Source organism: Protopterus annectens, chromosome 7.part0 (assembly GCF_019279795.1).
Source record: "Protopterus annectens isolate FY-2018-M chromosome 7.part0, PAN1.0, whole genome shotgun sequence".
NCBI lineage: Eukaryota > Metazoa > Chordata > Ceratodontiformes > Protopteridae > Protopterus > Protopterus annectens.
Genome location: NC_056739.1, coordinates 1793558804 through 1793581795, shown reverse-complemented (window position 1 = coordinate 1793581795; position 22992 = coordinate 1793558804). Strand labels below are relative to the sequence as shown.

General features: G+C 36.2%; 1 protein-coding gene across 1 annotated transcript in view; it reads left to right on the top strand.

Moving 5' to 3' along the window:
• The window catches only part of CFAP45 (cilia and flagella associated protein 45), a 613456-nt gene extending 595295 nt beyond the window's left edge, over window positions 1-18161 (top strand). Inside the window, exon 12 of the mRNA XM_044078323.1 lies at window positions 17738-18161. Coding sequence (XP_043934258.1) covers window positions 17738-17810 — 73 coding nt within the window. The 3' untranslated portion in view covers window positions 17811-18161. The remainder of the gene's footprint in view (window positions 1-17737) is intronic.
• Window positions 18162-22992: the final 4831 nt, after the last annotated feature.

Sequence of the window (22992 nt, the reverse complement as noted above, 5' to 3'; positions counted from 1 at the left end):
TCTTGTCTTGCTGAGTTGTTTAGATTAGATTGGGACAGCTAATTTTCAAATATTCAGGGAACTACAGCTAGTTAGTTAGAGGTTTTCTAAAATCAATGTGAGATCTGTCCTACAGTATTATTTTCATATTTCCTTTATGTGAGACTCTGTTGTTTATTGGAATCAGTTGTATTTACATGTTTTAAATACTTTTATTTATTATTTTACTACATCTCATTGTAGCTGGTTATTTGTAAATATTTTAATAACTTGAGAATGTTTATGCCTATTGTGATAACACCAGGGCCACTCCAAAAAGCCTTACTGCTTGATTTACATGCTACCATTTGTATCAATATCTATTTTACCCAATATAATTGAACACCCCTTTTGAAGGGTACTGTGGTATCTGACTGGTTGCAACCATTACCTTGTAATTTGGGCAGAGGAACACAACAGGTAAATCTGTGTCACTCTTTCCCAAGAGTGTGTGTATGTGTGACTATCAGACATTTAGAGTGTGTGTGTCAGATACCTAGAACTGGGACACAGTGCTATGCAGTGATTAGTGTGGAGACTCATTTGGAGACCTGGAGTGAAGTATATAGTCCAGACGCAGATTTGGAACCTGTTCCCAGTGTACGCTTAGGGGAAATTGTGTATTTTTATCCCTGCTTTTAGTGACATTTGCTTACTGGAGACAGTGGTGAGGATTGAGACTCCTTACGTACTGCCCCAGGGTAAAGAGGGTTCATCACATTTGCGCATGTTTCTTTTTCCATATTCCAAATAATCTCACCTTCACATAATTTTTCTACTTGTAATCTCTCCCATTATGTTAAAATGATTGTGTCTTCCAGTATAATAATATCCATATCAGTTGTTATATACCATTGCAATACAGCTATCCTTCTTTTGATATTTTTATTTATTTTATTTTACATTTGTTGACCGGGCTAGTCTAGCTGGATATATTTCCATTTTCAGTAGAGGCCCAGGGAGAAAAGCTCCACACAAAACATAACAATGAGACATGTTGTTAATAAAGAAATAAAATAAAAATAAGAATATAAAATTAGTAATAAAATCAACAAAAGTTAAGGCGCACAAACTACAGTAGTCATGAATAGTGCTAGGTCTGTTTCAAAGCATCTTAATTAATGGATAATGGCTATGCCAAAAAGCTTCTACAATATAGAAAAAAAAATTAAAGTACAAGTGAGTAGAGAAGTAGAAGGAGTAATGTAAGATAAGAAAAGAGGGAAGAGACAGTAGTCAAGAAGTGAGAAAAGAAAAGAAAAGAAAAAGAAAAGAAGACAAACGAGAGGAGATGGTAGAGATGAGAGAAGTAGGTCAGAGCATAGAAGGACTGCAAAGGGCAAAAGAAAAAACAAGGTATTTGCTAACTATTAAGCACAGAGTAGGGTTAAAGGTAGAGAGAGGGGTAATGAGGGAAGTTAGTCTGGTGTACTACATGAACAAAGCCAGTGATTTTGGAAGTACAGTTTGATTTTTTGTTTGAAGAGAGGTAAGGATGTGATCAGAGTTATATCCCTAGGTAGCAAATTCCATACTCTGCCTACAGTATTAGTGAATAAAGAGTCACCAGCTAAGTTGTGGGCCTTTATGGATTTGGTCATGAGTTTACAAGAGGATCGAAGGGAGGTAAGATTGTTATAAGGGAGTAAAAGTTGTGAAAGTATAGGGGTGTTATCAGGTTGGTACAGTATTTTGTGGGCAATAGTAAGTTGTGAGATTATAAGATAGTTTTGTAGTTCTAGCCAGCCTAAAAGTTTCAAATTAAGGCAGTGATGGGTTCTGAAAGGGTTACTAGTGGCAAAGCGGGCAATGTTATTATAGCAAGTTGCTAGTTTGTTTAGGTTAGCTTTCGTGAGGTTGGTGAAGATAGGAGAGGCATAAAAGAGAGTAGATATAAGATGGGAGTGGGCAATAGTAGCTCTAGTAGATGGGGTGAGAAATGGTTTAATACGGTATAAGGATCCTATTTTTCTGTTAACTGATTTGATGGTGTTATTGATGTGTTGATCAAAAGTGAGATTGTTATCAATGGTTATTCCTAGCAGTTTAGTTGTTGAGTCAGGAGAGATGACAGTGGCGTTGTTTGACAAGATGGTGAAGTTTAATGGGGAGGTACGAGTAGTGGGGGTGAAGAGGAGAAGTTTAGTTTTTTTAGCATTAAGAAGGAGGTACCGTCTAGTAAACCATGTTTCTACTGTGTTGAAGATATTTTGAGTTAGTGAGATTAGATCTGAAGAGGAGGATGCTGAACAAATAATAGTGGAGTCATCAGCGTATTGAATGCAGGTAGCTTGAGGGATTACAGAGTGAAGATCATTAATATAGAGGGAGAAGAGAAGTGGACCAAGAATAGAGCCCTGAGGGACTCCAATAGAAATGGGCAGTAAGGAGGAGATGTGGTTGCCCCAAAGAACTGCTTGTTGTCTGTTACTGAGATAAGAACTAAACCATTTGATGGCAAGGTAGTCAAATGAGTATATTCTTTATACTATTCACATTTATGGCTAAAACTTTCAGCTTTTTTTCTTTTATTACTTAATTTCCCTTTTATCTTCTACCTTTCTATTTTCTGTCATACCTACTCTCTTGAATTTCCATTTTCTATTTTTTAGTCTTTTCCCAGTAGAATTCTTCTTTCCCTTAATCACTCTTCAATTAATATATTCTTCATCACTTTATTTTTCTCTCCTTTTATGTTTTACCCCTTTCTCTTTAGCTTCTGTATTTTTCTAACAGTCCATCCATAAATGCCCCATTTGTTCAAAGTTTACACATTTCATTTCACATTTCTTAGCTTCATACCCCACTTTACCACAAATATAACACTTTCTTTTATCACATTAATTAAATGGTCATTTTTGCCGTAAAATAAACATGTTTTCAATTCCCCAATATTTCATAATACCTCTGTTTCCTTCTATATATATCATACTTAGCATGTATATTATTTTATCATTTTCCATTTTTAGTACACCACATTCCTAGCCCCCAAGTCCATAAACTTTCACTATCATAAATTTTTGTAATGTCCATAACATCTTTGCATACAGTCTTTACTAGTCCTTTAATATTTTTTTTCTACTTCAGTTCAAAACTGCACATACATTTCATTTTTTTGTCTCTCATTGAATGCTTGAATAACACTAGTTCCATGGATTACAGTTTTTCTTTACTTCATACCATTGTAAAAAAAATTCTGTATACTGTCCTGATTCAAAAAGAATGTCACAAAATGTATCTTTACTAATATGGATAAATGCATTTACCTCTTTGGGTGATATACCCACTGATGATATTATATTATCCCAAATATCATACCTATTGAGTTCTTTCTCTTTCTTACAGCTTATTCTTACTAAATGTTTTTTCTTCTTGAATCCATTTTCTTTTCTTCTCTCCTCACTCCTTCTTCCATAGTCTGCATGTATGACTTCTTCATCTCTCTTCTTATTCCCTCCACTTCTTGTATTCTATCCATAATATCCCCCCACAGCACAGCTGTTTCACTCTCTGGTTCACTTTGATTAATTAAATCATTCAAGTAAACATCCCGCAACCCTCCCAGTTGGAGAGCTGTAATAATGCATCCAGTTTGCAACTCACTCTCTCATTCAAACAATCTATCCAGAAATGAAAGTTCAGAATCCCGTGAAGGCTCAACAACCTTCACATCCTTCTCCTCTTTTGCCTCTCCTTTCTCTATCAATATACGTATCTCCTTTACTCCTTATTATACTTCTTCTACTTTTAGCGCATCTTTTTGTGAAGGTTCGACTTCCTCCTCACTCAACCTCATCTCCACATCCTCCCTCTAAACTTCTTTTTCGAACACCTCCTCTGGACTGCAAATGTTTGCCATACTCCTTCCTACTTCTCTGAGCAGCTTCTGTACCCAGACCGGAAGCAGGAGTGCCTGCAACAAACAGCGTCCCCACCTGCCAATTAGTAGGGGAAGTTCTCTAATGCCCTGGTCAAATTTACCCTAGTAGTAAAAGTATCACCTTAGGTCTCCCCTGAAAAGAGGTCACTAGCCTAGTGGGATTAACTCAGTTAACAAAGAGCAGATAAATAAATAAACTGATTATCTCCTTCTTGGGGCTTTTATATATTACTGCTGATGGAGCATTCCTTGCAGTGCAACAGGCATTACAATAATGTTTCATGCCTGGGTCCACCTTTGCAACTTTATGGACAACTTTAAGGAATACTTTGCAAATGTCTCATATAATGGTACCCCTTTATTTCATCCTTCAATGAAAGAAAAGTTGTTGGCATGAGAGAAGAAAGGCAAGACCCTGTCTGCTATAGGCGTCAAATTTGAGACCCCTCAAATGTCCAAGAAACAATACTGTCATCCTTTCAACTCCACCAAAAATAAAACTTTGTTTCAATTCACTTTATCAGAAAATTAAGGTTTAACATAGGTTCCAAACATGGAAGAGTAACTGAGTCCTAGATGTAAATAGAATGGATTAGAGTGGCTAAATCCTTGTGAAACAATGACTTAATTGTCAACCTGTTAAATTAACACCTTGGGAAAAAACTTATCTAAGTTAGTTATTTACTTGTTTGTTTGTTTATTTATTTTTAGTTTTATCTTGTTTTCAGAAAGAATGATTTCTAGATCCAAAATAAAATAGTTTTTTTAAAGATGTCTAAGAAGTTGGTGTCTTTCTAGGAGGGTCCAGTGTGTGCCGGCCTAAGATGACATAGTTAACAAGCCTTCCTATTTCTCCAGGGATGACTTATACATCTTACACCAGGGCTTCCAAATGCTGCCCTTATAGTTACTTTTTGTTGGCCAAGTCTTTGTATTGGACATTCCTACATAGCAAACTCAAACCTAGTCTCAAATTTGGACAACATCATGGCAGCACTGCTCAATGTTAGAAGCCTAAACAGAAAGATGCCAGAAGTAGAGGCCATCCTGCAAGTCAAGCACATTTATATCTTTACAGTTTCTTTAGCATTCCTAAAACATTTCCCTTTACATAGTTCTATTCTCGGGCTATTTCTTGTTCTAACAGCTTTTTAGGGGCATAGTTACTTCAGACGTATTAGGTATAAAATTAGCAAGGTACTGCATCATTCCTTGAAGCCTCTGTAAAGCCAGTTTGCCTTTTGGCTTTGGCATTTACAAAATTGCTATGATGTCCTCTGTATCAAAGTTCAGTCCGCATGAAGATAGAATGTAGACCATATTTTTAAAACTTGTGACTCTTATTAACTATTTTTTGTGCTGTTGCAATCTATTTAGCAGCTGTATCAGTCTCTGGTCATGCTCTTTTTATGTCTGTCCCCACAATAATAAACTTCAGATATATGTGCAGCAGCTGGTGATAATAAAAAATCAAACAGAAGACTAGGAAATCTGTACCTTCATATTCATATTACCATATTCAATGTACACAATTTAGTGCTATCTTCATGTATCTTTATCTGTCAGTATACTTTGTTAGCATATAGTACTGAAATGGGTTTAACAGCTGCCAACTCATTAACCCCGAGTACCTTCTCACAGCTTCTCTGTGCTTACCTCCGAGCATGCTGTGAGAAGCTAGTAATTAAATGCAGTTACAGCCAAGTCCCTTCCACAAGCGCATCTAAATTTAGTGCCGTATTGCAGCTCCACTGTGCAAAAATAAGTTGAAAAAGTGCCCAAACTTGTTCATGCGCTTTCTCGACTTACTTTTCATTGTGGAGTTACATGATGTTGATATTTGACTTTTTGGAGAAAATCGGCTGTAAATACAAGTACCACAAAATAGTTGTCAAAGCTGAGAGATATACTTAGCCATTGAATAAGTATATATATATATATATATATATATATATATATATATATATATATATATATATAATGGTGTAGTTACATATAGAGACAGATGTTGCCCTGACCATTTTGCTAAAATGTACACATTTTCCATGTCGTGTTTACTGTGATTTTGAACTTGCTCAAAAAATGTATTCCCTCTAATAAGGGATTGCAACCTGACCAATCCTTTCAGTAAACTAATGACCAAATGGAAGCTGCTAAGGCACACAACCACTGCAGAACCACCCAAACAAAAAGGTCAAAAGTGGTTTGCTGAAATATTTTTGTTTTTTTTTAAGTATCACACTATTACATTCGAGAATTAAACTGGAATGTTTTACAGTATTGGCGCCAGGTGAGCTGATCATCCTATGACCCGAAAGACTCCTCTAATTGCATTTCCCATCACGATTAAGAAGTGTCAATAGCCATTCTTGCATGCTATCACCACGAGTGTCTTATATGTTTCTTTTCTTTTTCCCCTTTCATCAGATCCTAACATTCATTAACTTACTGTTCGAGGGAAAACAATGTAGCATTGCCCTCTTGCCTGCATGTTTAATTGCTGGATTTTTCATTCTTTTCAGCTCCTACAATACTTGTCATTTTATGTTTAAGAAATTAAAGTTATACTTTCACTTCAGCTGATAAGTACCATTAAGTGATGCAGTAACTCAGTACTTTGACAAAAGACAGCCTTAAAGTAAATTTCATTTGTAATTGTGCAAACAACTTGTTAAACTTGTCTCAGAACACTCCTTTCCCAGGCTGAAATTGAACAGACAGATGCATTTAGTTAAGAAAGCGCGCTTTGCAGGGAACACCAAAGGACTATCTACTGAAGAAACGACAATTAAGAAATAAAAAATAAAAAATTTTAAATTAAGCACAGATTTCAGCACTTGCAGCCAGCCTGCAGCACAGTACTCCCGCTGACTCGGCAAATGAACTGCAGCATCTGCTGAGATTAGGAAACGCGTTTTTATAATAATAGCGTGCAGTGAGATTTGGGCAGTCTGTGGTTGCATAAAAACATGGACAGCAAGGAAAACCAGGTATGTTACAATTTACAGGGAGGTATGCTGCTCCCAAATAGCAGTGCAAGTCCACTTTTCATTAATTATGAACTCAACTCATGAGCTGCTGCATTTGCAGGGACAGTACTGCAAACCTTGGCTCAAGATGATCTCACTGCTGAAGTGACACCCCGAGCCCGTGTTAAAATACTATAATGATATTAATAATGCTACTTCTCCACTGCTTTGGTTTTTATAGTAGTTCTTAGTGCATTGGTTTGATTACTTCCATTTATCTTATTGACAGACCATTACATAGATTAACAGATTTCTATACTTAAGTAAGCAACTGTTGATATGAGTTAAAGGTGAATTTTATGACTTCAGACTGTTTTGGTTGGGGTGTTTGGCCATTGTTTTGAGGTATTTTTTAAGTATGTTTTAAAAATTGAATGCATACTGATTTGTGTTGGGCTGTTCTGTGAGCCCGGGGTTCTGATTTATGGTCTTTGTCTTGTTATGCTCTTTATCCACAAGTGAGCGTGGAATAAGTTATGTTTTATATATATATATATATATATATATATATATATATATATATATATCTGTGTATGGAAACACTAGAGAATCTCGATGTACTGAAATGTCGAATTTCAGTATGTCGAGACTGAATACATGAGAGTGCAGTTACATGAAACTGCACTATGTTGACTGCAGAAATGTCGACTCTGCTATGGTGGTGTTGCGTTTGTGACGTGTGGTGCAGTTTGTAGATTTATCTGGGGTTTTAGGTAAGTGGTGTTTGTGCAAGGGTATTGGCTAGGGATGTTAGTATTGTGAGTGTGTAGCGCTGTTTTTTGTGTGTTTAGTGCAACCTTGTATATATAAGTACGGGGGTGTGGGTGGGTGCAGCCCCCCACCTGGGGGATGCAGGTGGGCTTGCCCTCCTGCTTATAGGTAGGGTAGGTGTGTGTGTGTGTTTGTGTGTGTTGTTTTATTTTTTTAGTGTAGTTATGTACGTGTGTGTGTGTGTATGGTCGCGAGTGTGCTATTCGCAGTTTTGCGTGTTCAAGTATGTGGGTATTCGACTATTCAGTCTCGAAATACTGAAATTCAACATTTTAGTATTTTGAGATTGTCTAGTGAATCTATATATATATATATATATATATATATATATATATATATATATATATATATATATATATATATATATGCATCTAGCAGCTATCTGTCTCTTTATAAAGCAAGATTCAAATTTCTCATTGTTTTTGTTTTATTCTAGGACGTGGCTTCTTTTTATTACTAATGATTGATTTAAAAGTATATTCTGGTGAGGAATTAATTCAGTTTTGTTGTATAATAATAATTGCATCTGTCAGTCATGAGTTAGGGAAATCAAGTGTAATTTTTCTTTAATCTACTTGCCATGGCAAAGCCTTTGATACCAAAGTGTGTGTTTTACCCATGTGTCAATATTCTTTTCTGCATACTGTCTCAGAAAATATTTTTTTTGTTTAGAATTCTATCTTAATATATACTGTTAGCCGAACTATTTTTTAAAATATCAGTTTATATTCTGATATTCTTTGGCTTGACAACTTTCACCAGAGGGACAGAGGTGCAACTCCAGGGTTGAATTTGCAGTTTGTGCAGACATCCACTTTTTTCTAAAGGGGTCGCTTGGGTGAATGCTGCATTTTGGTGATTGTACATACTAGGAAATGTTACTGAACAGTCATCTGGGAAAATGTTTCATTTTGGTGATTGTGCATACCTCAATGTTTTACTGAAGGGGGTCACTTGGGTGAATGTTTCATTTGGTGCATGTGTACACCTGGACATGCTAATGAAGATGTTGCTTGGTGAGATAATTCATTGTGTATCAGGGAAGTGCTTGTGCATACATAGTCAGACTACTGAAGTGACCTCTCAAAAATATAGTTCATTGGTGTGTCACGGAAAACCTTTTGCATTATTGGACAATCCATTTGGCCATTTTTTTTTAATATATTTACTTTACATTTACTGGTGTAGTGCAGTGATCTCAGTGGACAATTTGCAGGCACAGCTCAGGTGAATTGGATCACATAAAGACATGTTCACAAGACATGAACAAAACATTTTCAGATATGAGGATATCATAAAAAACATACATATTACAGACACAACAGCATGCTACAGCATTTAGGTCAAGAAACAGTATTTAGCCTGTAATCAGACCATATCTGGGTGGGATGAAAGGCTTAGTGAGGTGTATTATGTTGTTGAGATTTAACATTACTCAACCATATATTTAGGATAATATTACTGTGTTTTTCACTGCTGTGCCTTATTCTACCCAGAAGGATGGTTAGGTGACATAAAATGATTTACTACTTTTGGAGTAATTCTGACATGGAATTTTGGTGGGAAGAAGGGCTCAGTAATCTGTGTTGTGCTACTTTTACTGAATTACTCAGGTCTTCTAACAGATGGTCATGAGTCATCGTTACATAACACCTGCACCAGGTAATATAATAAATGCCTACTTAAATAGGACATGCTGGAGGGACAGATTCATAACCCAGAGGCTCCCTTCACTCTGGAATAAAATCCCAGTCCAGGTTAGGCAGAGTCCCACATTGACTCTCTTCAAGAGGAATCTTGATGAGTGGATGGGAGATCGTAGGTTTACCCCGGCTATCACTTCTGTGTCACTGTTAGACAGAGGCACAGTATACTAACCTCAAAAAAAGGCATAGCAAAATTAATTTAAAATGGGTGGCGAAAGCCAAACACACTCTGGCTAGGCTTATAAATGCCCTAGGGCAGATAGCCTAGTATGAACCTATGAACCTATGAACAGACTATGTGTGGCAATTATCACCTTTGTCTGAGCATGCAGAACCTTACAGTAATAAAATGTGGGTAATTATCACATTAACAATGAATGCAGTTACAGTGTAACACTCAGCCATTCTAACTTGTCAGGTAAAACTCTCAGCAGCTGCCACTTTTATTCACATAAGTATAAGTCATTATCACATCAATGAATGCACAGGGCAAATTTGGGTTTCTTCTGAGTGGTATGATTTTTATCATATTTTGGTAGATAACTTTGCTAGGGAGCATGTAAGTGTGCTAAGTAATACCCAGTTTTGAAGACACTGTTAGTCCTTACAACATGGTAAAATAACTGTGCCTGTGGGCTGTACACATGTACAGATATCACAGATTTTAGGACTAAGGTTATGAAAATTATGATATCTTTTCATATTTTAGTGAATGACTAAGCTAAGGAAAGATGTCAACATGCTAAGTAATACCTCATTTTGAAGACAGTATCACTATGTACAATATGGTAAAACAACTGGTACAGATATTACAGTTTGTTTAGGACTCAGCTTATGGAAGTTATGATTTTTGTTTCATATTTTGGTAAATAACGTTGCTAGGGAGCATGCAGTTGTGCCAAGTTATACTGCATTTTGAAGACAGCGTTAGTCCTTACAACATGATAAAAGAACTGTGTCTGTATGCTGTACACATGTACAAATATCACAGTTTTTTAGGACTAAGGTTATGAAAATTATGATTTTTTTTTCATATTTTAGTGAATGACTTAACTAAGGAGAGATGTTAACATGCTAAGTAATACCTCATTTTGAAGACAGTATTAGTCCTTATAATGTGGTAAAAGAACTGTGGCTGTGCACTGTACACATGCACATATATGCTTTTGTTTAGGACTTATGTTATGGAAATTATGATTTTTTTTCATATTTTGGTAAATAACTTTTCAAAGGTGCATATCAATGTACTAAGTAATACCTCATTTTGAAGACAATATTACTCCTTACAACATGGTAAAAGAACTGTGTCTGTATGCTGTACATGTGTACAGATATTACAGTTTGTTTAGTCTTGTAGGATTATGAAAATTATACATTTCCAATACTTCTCATTATTATGCCCATATCTTTGCAACGGAGCATGGTGAAGACACAAATGATGCATGATTTTGAAGCTGACATTAAGCCACACAACTTGTACAATGATATGTAGCCTCTCTCTGTTACAGGTGATGAGATTATGCTTTGTTTATTTATCAATTATGAGAAATATAATATTAATCATATTTCTGTGAATATCTCCATAAAGGAGCATCGCACAGTAATGGTTACAGTACCATTTTAAAGCTGACATTCATACAAGCAAACTAAATACAAATTGTATGGGTCTACATTGTACCGTCACCAAAATATTGTGCTTTGTTTTTCCAAAAAGGTAAAAAATATGACCATATCATCATTCCTTGGCAAATATTTAATAATGACTTAGATTCACACTATCAACATTTACACTGTTGGAAAGGTCAGTGTCTGTGAGCAACTTTCACATTTACATTTTTAGTCTAGCACTTATAATCAAAGAGTTATGAGCATTTGTTTTATGTATGGTATTATAAATGGATTTTCTGAAAATGAGCTCAAGCTGCACTGTTGTTCCTATGGTGGAAGAAAGTAGGCCGTATTTTCTGAGCTGCTCTGGAGTGAATGAGTTAACATTGCTTTTCAGTTGTATGCAAGGGGTAGTACTCTCTTTTAAGCATTTTATTCATATATATGAATCAATATAAATGAGAATCATGACTTGTTTCACATCAGTAGCCATACTATTCAACCATTCTTCTGATATAAGCTTTCAACTCATTTAATCTCTTTTTGGTTCTGTCTCTGACAACTACCAGCACTTTCTTGGGAACATGTATTACTAGCACGTCATCAGGATTTTTTGTAAATGTAATCTCCTGGCAAACCTCCTAAGCCTGTTAACACACCAAAAAATCAGCATAGTCAGGAAGGATGCCATTGCTGTGGCTCTTTACAATGTTTGGAATGTCTCTTACTATGTTACTTTATATGTGTAATTTTGCTTTCATGCAGAGTTAATTTTACAAGTCCTAGCTTCTCATAAGGCAATCTACCCACAAATTAGGAGAATTTACTTGCTTAAGTGCTACAATCCTGTGTTTCTTATTTTATACTCACTCAGTAATGCTTAACTTAGTGTTTTTCTGTTATATTTAGTAATGCTTGAGTTAGTGTTCTTCTGCCTCACAAAAGGCAAGCAGTCAGAATTTACTGTATTTCATATACTTGCCTTTTGATTTGATTCACATATTATCTAATATAGATACTCTACCTCAGTTAATTCCTTTCACTGTATACCAGTAATTTTACTTGCTTTACAATTCATACCTCTCAACTGTACAGAGTATTACAGAATGCCCAGATTGTTGCCTCATATTTTTGGTCTGTTCTTCATAAAATTTGTGATTTTCTGGATTTTTATAATGAATCAATGAGGAATGAATTCACTAAATAATGACAGTCATTTTAGTTTCAGACTTCATACCCTTCAGAAAATGTATAGTAACACAAGACCTTTTATTCTAGCAACTTTCTAAGTTTACAAGAACAGTATTTAAAATGTGTCCCTATTTTTGAGGCTGTGTCTCTATTATTTTTGGCTTTGTCCAGATTTTTGTTCTAAGAGGTTGAGAGCTATGCTTTACATAGATCCATGACTTTTAATATGTTCAGGACTGTTTCTTTTAAAAGCAGCACCCTTGTTTAACCATTTCTTATACCACAAAATATTCTTTTTCTTATTAATAAGTAAGTCATCTCATCAGATTCACAATCTTCGTCATGATTCTTGCCCAGTTATATAACCATCTGTAGTTTCTATAGAACCTTCTCTTTTAAGCAATAAACTTTATTGATAAATATTTAACAGGAATACAATGAAGCATAACATTTATTTAAGTCAACAGAATACCAGTTCTTTTACAAATTGCTTAACGAAAAAAGAAAAATAGACCAATAATCATGTCGTTGAACTATTCAATATGTACATAATTCCAAGATTTAAGTTTATAGCTAAGATGGTATAACTTAACTGATCAGTCAAGTGGAATAACCTTTAAGTGTTGAAAACATAAAGAGACAAAATAGTTCCAACAATACATTTGATCCATTAAGTAACTATCTTATCTAGATAAATATTGTTCATACATAATCCAATATAACCATAACTTTATATACATTATTGTGTTAAAGTAGCTTTGGAAGCTCTGTGTAAATGTTTATTCTGTATTAATTAGTAAATGGAATAAAGATAAACTTTTTTCTATGCTGACTTGAATTGCTAAACTTCTCTTTAACTGCTGATAGTTTATCATTTTGCTCTTCAACAAAAGTGAAGAAGTTAAATGGTAACAATTTGAAATACTGGGACCCATTAGAATAAGTCCCAAAACATAAAGACATAAAGACTGAATGGGTGAAAAAAAGGACTTCCATATACTAAGGCCAATGTGGCCATTGCTTGAGATACTCCCTTTTCTCTGAGGTATGGTGATCTTGGAGTTATTATATATAAGTTTGGGGGTGTAGGAGGGCTTTCCCCTGCTGCAAAAAAGAAGTTTAAAGAACTGCTATTCTCCTCTAGTTTTTTTTTTTCCGGCTTGTTGACACTCGCCATTTGCAGTACTGACATTTCAACAGGGAGTCAGTTAAATACCTTCAAGGCTTAAAAATATTTAAAGCAGTGTCTTGGTCTGCTTTGTCTGAAAGAGTTTCTCAGTGCTCAGTACTGGCACCTGCCTTATAGGTTCATAGGTTCATAGGTTCATACTAGGCTATCTGCCCGAGGGCATTTACAAGCCTAGCCCATCGTTTTGTGGCTTACGCCACCCCTTTAGTATGGGGAACTATACCCATTATTTTGCTGTGCCTCTGTCGAGCAGTGACACTGAGGTAATCCCTGGGGTATATCTGCGATCTCCCATCCATTGGTCAAGATTTCTCTTGAACAAGGCCAGCGAGGTGCTCTGCCTCACATGTACCGGGATTTTGTTCCACAGCATAGGGAGTCTTTGGGTGATGAATCTATCCCTCCAGCACATCCTATTAATAGCCGTGTCAAGGTTTAAGTCTCCCGCCCTTGTGGCTCTGATGGATCTAGATTTTTTGAGGTGAAGCATATTCATCAAATCTGGGTTTGACATGGCCTTGTATGTTAGGCAAAGGTCACCTCAAATAATAACACCTTCCAGGATTAGAACCCGCAACCATGTACTCCATCCTCAGAGAAACCTACCACTAAGCTACCTTATTATCACTCTTTATTAGTGACTTAGTTCTTGCCTTGTCTGAGTTAAAAGTTACCAAGTATACATGTAACCTGATATCGCTATATTAAATCAGAACTATTTCCGAGGTCTAGAAGTTTAAATAGTAATAAACACTGCACATTAACAAGCTAATTGTTAGATGTAATAAAACAGTAGAAGTGTTTTTGGTCTTCCTCATAGGCTGTACAATGATTGCACTTTTAAAATACTGAACTAACTGAATAACCAGATGGTTATGGTAAGGCATTATAAATATCATAGTATTTGGCTTAATTTCTCTTTTATTTTTATATCCCATGTGAAAGCTTTTATAAACAAAATGTTGAAGCACAACAAAATGTCTACATTAGAATAATCTTTGCCAACCACTGTTCATAATTTCTTTGTTTTTGTTCAAGCTACTCCCAGTAAAATTGGTTGATTAATTATTCTTTCTGTAACTCTGAAGCAACATTACCTTTCCTTACAAAAGCCATTTGGCTACCTAGTTTTGTCCAATACATTATATTATTGTGTGCTTTGAACTCTAAGTTGCTTCATTTAGATTACTGTCCTCCACTTGTTGACAAGATTTTTTTTCCTTCATGATCCATTAGAATCATAAAAGTGTGTTTTATAAAAAGGCCATATTTGGACTATTTTTTGTTGAAAATACTTTTAGCAAGGTTCAACAAGGTTCCCATGTTACATGGAACTTTCTTCCTCCACAAATAAGAAATGAGTATAAACTTGTTTCTTTTAAAACAAAGTCACTTGGGAGCTTTCAACTTCTGTTTATATATAAACTTGTTATAGTAAATAGAATGAATGTAAAATGGGGCTGTATTCCTGAGCAATTTATTTTAAATGTAGCATGGTGTCTCAGGCCTGTGCTAATTTCAAGTATGTAAGTGATTTTAAAAGAAAACTTTGATGGTTCTACACTTCAAGAGTGCAAATAAGGAATCGTGCAAGTCTTTGTGTGAGGTATCTACATTTACTCCGTTTCCATAAGAATAGATGGATACAGTGTATAAAATTCAGTGACAAACGTTAGTTGCCAGCATAAGCATGAAAATTAAGGTGTGTCTCATGAAAAATTCCCAGTGAGAGAAAGAAAACTATTACCTGGTAACTAAAGTGCTCTGGGATTCGAAATTCATAATCCACCATGTTTATTTATGACATGGCACAACTGGTGCCTCTGGATATATTGCTTTAGCGAAGTGTTACTGGCCTGCCACATCCATGCTGTCAAAACACTGGTGAGTGTGGACTTCTTTCCATCTTTCTTTTACTTATTGTATTATTTCTTCCCAGTCCATCACCACTCTTTTTGCATTGATTGCTGATGTCCCAACCACATCTGCCCTCCAGTATGTCTATATCCTGGTTGGATGTATGTTCACTGTGATATAGGGAAATATTGCCAGCCCAGCTATCTGGAATTTTGTAAATAATTCTATGTCATTTGTGAATATTGATATAATTTATACATAACTGTATGTTATGTACTGAGCTAAAATGTAACCACATCATGCCCTGCTGACTTAGAACATAAATGCATATGAACTATATACCTGTGCAAATGTATGTTTTAACAGTATAAACTAGAACATAAAAGGGTTAACTTGCAAAAGTTCGACAAAATAAGTTGAAATTAAATTGCTTTACGCTTGTGCTATAAAAGTTCTCAGTTTCAGTGTAGCAGACACAATGTCTAGAGCTAGACATTTTTGTATTGTCTTTTAAGAGAGGTAATTGCTAGGTTTAAAATGTAAAAGTATTTTATTGTTTTACGACTTCTAAGATCTGCAAACATCTGAGAGATATGTATTTTTCACACAGAGATGTTAAATTCTGTTTTATCCTGGGAACTGAAGTTAGGTGACAAAAAGCAATGTCATCCAAGTTAATCCAGCAGTAATATTTGATATTAATTTATGAACTCTCTCAGAGAGAGGCTGTGCATTTTGTATTTTGTCTTTGACCTGGAAACATCTACTCATCATCATTGCATCTGCACATGACTTGCTCTGTAAGTAAGTTCTAAGGGCATAGTAACTCTTTTTAGACTCAGATAGGAATATAATAAAGATTATATTTGATGTTTTATTTATTTATTTGAGACTGTCCTGCAGTGTTGTTTTAAATAGTTCCTGTGATTTTGAACTCTAAAGTAACTGTGTTTGTGTACTGAGTATTCTCTTGTTCTTTTATTATTTATTATTAAATATATTTAAACCTATCTTTGTGGCTGATATTTGTGTGACATATTTAAGCTCTTAGATTACTTGCATATGTATTTGGTGTCACTGTTCAGGCCACTCCTAAATAGCCTTGTAAGTCTTGGTCAGACCACCATTTGGATTAATAGAAACATTACACAGTAGGATTGCACACCCTTTGTTAAGGGTCTTAAAAGTAGCCAATACTGGGTCTGGTAGCAGTGATAACTACCTTATAGTCTGGGCAGAAGGAGGGTAACTAGTAAACCTGTGTCAGTCTTTCCCAGGTCTGTGTGTGTGTGTGTGTGTGTGTGTGTGGTGTGTGTAAAACAAATCTCCAAGAGAGTGTGTGTGTGTGTGTGTGTCAGCTACTTGGGCAGGGACATGGAACACTGGTTGGACAGAGACAGTGTTGAAGGACTTGGCTTGGAACCCTGGCTAAGGACTCAACTCTATAGCTGTGCCAGTGGGGAGTCTTATTGAGGATCTGGAGAAAGAGGGAGAAACCACCCTCAGACTGACCGTGATCTGTGTGTGTACTTGTCATCCTCCCACTGTGTACACCCCCAGCTGTTGCCAGTGGTGAGGATTGAGGCTCCTTGATTACTGGGCCAGTGCAAGGATGTCAAATTCACCACTTCACCTTCTCTCCCATTGTGGTCCATGGCATAAATGCCATTACTGCCATTACTCCTTGTACATTTATGTGCAAATGCCTTACATAATGTGAGTCAATAACATAACATGTTACGGAACATTATATACCAGTTTTGCAACACAGCAGATCAGCATAGAGCTACAACATTTCTTCAATGGTAGCTCTGTGGTTTTGTGGATTTTGATGTAGATTAGACTGGTTTGCCATTCCTCTGTTTGTGTGGAGGGAGGTCATGTAGGTTATTACCAGAAAAGCATCACTTTCCAGGTGAAAACTATCACTAATGCTCTTTCTGAAAACTAAATTTTATAATCCTGCTTAATTTTTTTTTGGAATACTTGACATTTTATTTTTCACTTACATAAGCCTTATGTAAATAGTGTTGTTTGTTCGGCCAACACACACACACACACACACACACATATATATATGTATATATACATATCTGTGCGTATGTACATATATATTTTACTAATTTCATCAATCTTTGCTGCTTGCTTTATATGTTTTGTTTAAGCCTTAAGGCTCAGACTGTAGATGAAAAGGGTCATATGACTAGCAGCAAAACAAATTCCTTTCCTGAAACATATTTTTTTTCCTTATGCAAACTGACAAACACTATTGCTTTAATAAATGCTGAGCATTAAGCAACATTTTCTTTGAGAAATGTACTGTTTATATGTTATTTTCCAAATGGATTAATGTTCATAATTTTGCAGTGCAGCAATGTTAATGATCCTCACCATTACTTTATATAATCACTTGTACAGAATATGCAAAATATAACTATTTGCAGCTTTATCAGTTGAGATGCACTTTGTTTTTCTTTTTTCTTCACAGGGCTGTAGGCCTTCCAGAAAAGTACTGTGCACATGTAGAGAGAAGAATTAATGCACAACCAGCCCTTGCATAAAGCTGATGAAAGCAGCATAGAAAGAGACAAACGGCACAAACAACAGGGTGCTACACAGCGGCATGGCGTACAATCCTTGGATCTAAAATGTCTCCAGATAGATGATCTTCAAATCAAATGATTATTTTAATAGAATATACTACTACAAAGAAAATATGCAAAATAAGCCATGATTACCCTATTGGTTTAATATACATTTTGCACAGTATATCTTGCAAAATATTTAAAAGTTTGTAAACAGTAGATTCTAAGTGGCAACATAATCAAAAAAATGTATCTTGGTCATAGAATGTGTCACACCACACTGCTATGTTTTTCTTCCTGGAATGCAAAAATAAAGGCAACATCTCAGTGGATTGATATTCTTTTAGAACAAGAAAAAATACTCAGATCTTTGTATATTTTATAAAGAAGTCAAAGAAACTCCATTCACTTTTCTTAGATGTAGAACTCATAACAATGACTGCAAATTTCACATATGCAACCTCTTCCTCACAAACCTTAATTGTTTTTCACTCTCACACAGATACACACATAAAGACATGTGCACACAGACACACACACACACACACACACACACACACACACACACACACACACACACACACACATAATTTCTGTACTTCATGATAGTTCAGTCTGTTCTACTTCTCCATATTGGGATTGCAGGTACAGTTTTGAAGAAATGTTTTGATTTAGTCAGAGAAAGGTTTGTTAAGATGTGATGGTTAAGTTACAGACCATGTCAAGCAGCAAAACATGCTTTTTGTATGGAGATTCAAATGGCAACAATTTTATGACTGCATTTCACTAAGTCCATTTTCTAACATACAGAAATGACAGAATATCCAGTGTTGCCATCCTGACAAAAACTCGATGTCTCTCTTGTACGTCTATCTGAGACAGTTGTACGATGTTAGGGAAGAAACCCTAACTACTACTCAAATAAAACAGGATTGACTAGTAACTCAGGAGCTGGAGGAGTCAGCCAAGAGAGATGGGAGTGATTGGATAATGTCAACTCATCTCCCCTAGGGGAAGAGAGTGGTGACCTGGTCTGTTGAAACAGTGACTCCCAGTGGAGTCCAGGTGCAGTACAGGCAGCACATACAGTGAGGCATGAGTTCTGGTCTTCCAAGCTGCACGTAGTGCTATATCAAGATCTCCACGCACAATACAAGTATATACATGTCATTGGACTATTATTGCAAGCACTGTTTTGGCAGTGCATAAGTCAGTGTGCATACAGGAGAAGAGCTTGGGACCAAAATAGTATCTCCTTGTTTTTGTCAGATGAAGGCCATGATACATGGATCTTATCTCCTATTCGTGATGTCCTTAAACTCCAAGCAGGACGTGGAAATTAATGCTTCTAATGAAGATGGGGTCTCAGTGGTCATGGGTAAAGAATGTCTGAAGAAGAAATAGAAAAACAATTTTACATACAGCAATTTTACATTTATTTTTTCTTTCAGGTGCAGCATTTGGACAGTTATTAGCATATAGTTCTAATATGCATGTATATAAGAAGGTTTCAATTTGCATAGCTGTTACACATTTAACATTCAAATGCTATGTGGTGAAGTCAAACACACATTAGTTTCAAATAAGTTTGCTGCTTATAATGTACAAGTGTAAATATTCAGTGTCATAATTTAGTTAGGCATTGCATTAGGAAATTTACTGCATAGGCATTCATTTTCTATGATAGTTAATGCATTTTTCCTACTGACATCAGAATAATTAGTTGGGCCATGTCTTGACTAACTGCCATTGTAACATGTCACAGTATAGTGCCAGAGTATTGCTCCTGTAATATCTTGTTCTGAGCAATTAAAATGCAACTGCTAAACAGCCATTCTACTGAAGAACTCTGTGCCTGATTTACTGTTTAAGACCTATAAGTATTTTCTGGTCTAGTACTAGATAACAATCTTGTAAGTTTGTCAAGTATCAGATAACACACAGATTTGACTGGATAACCAAAACTGGGTAGAGCAGTCTCTTAGCAAGACTGGATCCGTAAGTCCTTCCTAGTCTAGTATTAACATAACAGATAGATCTGATTGGGTAACTAAGCTCCTGGCACAACAGTCCCTCAGCAAGATAAGTGTCTCGCAGTTAATGGGTGGACTCCCTCAGATCCTTGGGCACATTACTTGATTGTGTTATTATTTGGTGTTCAGGGTAGCCTAAATGAAAAAAAACAGATGCTAGATGCAAATAGCTAGCTTCATCAGCAAGCATTTTAGAGAGTGCACAAGTGACTAGCTTCCACACCACATGATGTGGCTCTGAACTTTGACACAGGCTAGACAGAGGCAAAAATATTTCAAACTCATAAAACCTGTACATGTTATAGCCACTCCACTGGCATAGAGGGATAAAACAGGCTATAAGCCAGTTGACCCTGGTTTGATTAGCAGCTCAGGTGACAGACAGACAAGGAGGGATGGCCGTGCCCATCATGGGTGGGCTGGCATTTGTTGCCGATGGTCCCTTAGGGGAGGCATGATTCAAAGAGGGGAGTTGCCCTCAAACATGAATGTGGGAGGACAGGGCTGGAAGGTGTGTAGGGCATATAAAGAACCCTGCCCTCTAGGATGAAAGGAGAGCTAGATGAGCCCCTAAGATGCCCTTTGGATCCATGACCAATATAAGAGCAAGTCCAGAGGGGTAGAAGACAAGCTGGTAGATCTCTCCCAGCCCCAAGGGGCACTGGGGCCAGACTGCTAAAATGATACCACAAGGAGGGTCAAAAAAAAACTGCACGTTATAACCCACTTTTTCAAAAGTTAAAGATTTTTACTTTACTATCAGGCAGAAATATATGCATTAATATAGACCATAGCTTTCAGCATGTTTTCTCTTAAATCAGTGGAAAGTAAAAAATAATCAGGGACAATAGACCACTATTAGGAACACCTTTAAACATTGACATAATTCACTTAAAAAGTTGAAAAATATAATGATTTGCTTTATTATGCATTTTCTGAAGAATAATTTGGAATTATTCCAAACATGTATAAAATGCCACTAATGTCCTGCTGTTTGTATAACATTAGATTGATACGATAATATACAATATTGGTACCTAGCCTTGATGATTGCACAGTGTACATCTATGTATTAAGTTCAGAATATTCCTACTAAGCAATTGTTGACTTGTATTATACATTTTTGTTCCTTATTTTGAATTTTACTGTTCTAACTGGAGCTTTTCTCCCCAGACCTCCGCTGAAAAAGGACATGTGTCCAGTCAGACTTTCCCGGTAAACAAATGCAAAATAAAATTAAAAAAAGTTTGTAACTGCAATTTTTGGTACATCTGAGTTAAGCCCACACTGGTCTGTCACAACTTCACAAAATCTATGTAGGCCGTAGCAAAATTCTGATGTAAAATCAAAGACGTACCAGTAAAACATGGCTACATGAAAGAAAACGACATTAGACAGGATATTTTGATGCTTTAAGTATTGATTTCTGGACACTGTTTCAATATGAAAACACACTGGTATACTTTGAATATTTTCTGAAATTCAAATCCATTTCAAACATTCAGTAATTTTCAGTTTCAAATTGTAAATAAAAAACATATTCACTGAAAGCAATTTATACATGCACTTTTGAGTCCTTGGTGTTGTCTACATAACTTCCTGATTTGCTTAATCATCCACACTTGGTGTATTTGGAGGTGTCTTGATATATTTGGAGGTGTCTTGGTCTCTATTTCTGATGCTGGTTTACTAGGCCTTCATTAAACAGTTTTGTCAGGATGTTCTGGACTCAGGTGAACTATAATATAGCAGTAGCTGTGTTGGCAAAGGAATTACACCTTGAGGCTGTATTCCCATATTTCAGAAAACCTAAATGTGCATTTCTCAAAGAAGCAATATTAATGCGTTGAGCTTCCTTTGTGAGATATCTGACAGGTTAAAATACTCTTTTGACCACTTGAGTGTTGGTACTTCATACTACAGGTCACACGTTGAGATTCCATCAACACTGACAGTCTCTTGAATTCCATAGTTGCATATTGTGGATTTCTGGCTAATTTTACTGTATCAGGAATCCAGTATCTGGAAAAGTTTTTTAACACATCAATCAGATAAGCAATTTTAATATCAATTAACTTCACACTATTAGGAACCTTCAATAATAATTTACACACTTGAAGTACTCAAGGTTATAAAACTGAAACAAGTCTGGTTTAGCTTTACCCAGTGGCCTCCTGCAATACAATAAGAGCTTTCCTTTCCTGTCATGTTATTGTTATAATAGTCTTTGCACACTTAACAGTCTCAAATCCCTGGCTCAGTTTGCAGACTAGTAGAAAGATCTGTAGGCATCATGAATGGCACATACACAGAACAAGAATCAGGGCAAACAGTAGCCACCAGACAAAGCTTTTCAACTACATGCCTAAATGGTATACAAGTTCAGGGATAAAAAATAGCCACTGGGGGAAGCTCTTACATCTTGTGCCTGAATGTAAGATAGCATGGGATATCGGGAGACACCAAACACCAGGGACTCCCCAACGTGCCTTAAAGTCACTTAATAAAAAAAAAGAAGAGTGGGAACCACTAGACATCTATGTGCCTTAAAGCAGATTCCATCCGCGTATCATGTCACTGAGGCTATTACATCTCTGCAGCACCACTAAATACAAGGAATGTAAATGAAAAATATTTAAGACTTAAAAAAATGAAAAGTAAACCTAACGTATCAGGGGTGGGGCAGCTTTGAACCCTGTGCCATTGCTGCAGGAAAACTCAGCATTAACTTGCTGAACTAATGGGATTTTAAAACATATATTGAAGATCTTGAGCATTATTCACTACCTACAACAGTTCATGAGTTACAAGGGAGAGGACATGGAATATAAAGCATACCTCTCAACCTCATAGGGCAAGAAAAAAACACAGAGCCAAAAGTAATGGTGGGACAAGGTCACAGACAAAGACTGTAATTATTCCTCTGAGAAACCGAAAGCCACTAGAATAACAGCTTTTGCATTACCATGCATCTGCTGATGGTTATGAAGTGCGAAACTCAAACGTCTGGCACTAAGGACTGATTGTAACCATCCGTTAATTACCACAGCGGGGGGGGGTATATATATATATATATGTGTTAAGAGATAGGGGGATATGGGGTAGAGCCTGAAACACTGGAGGGG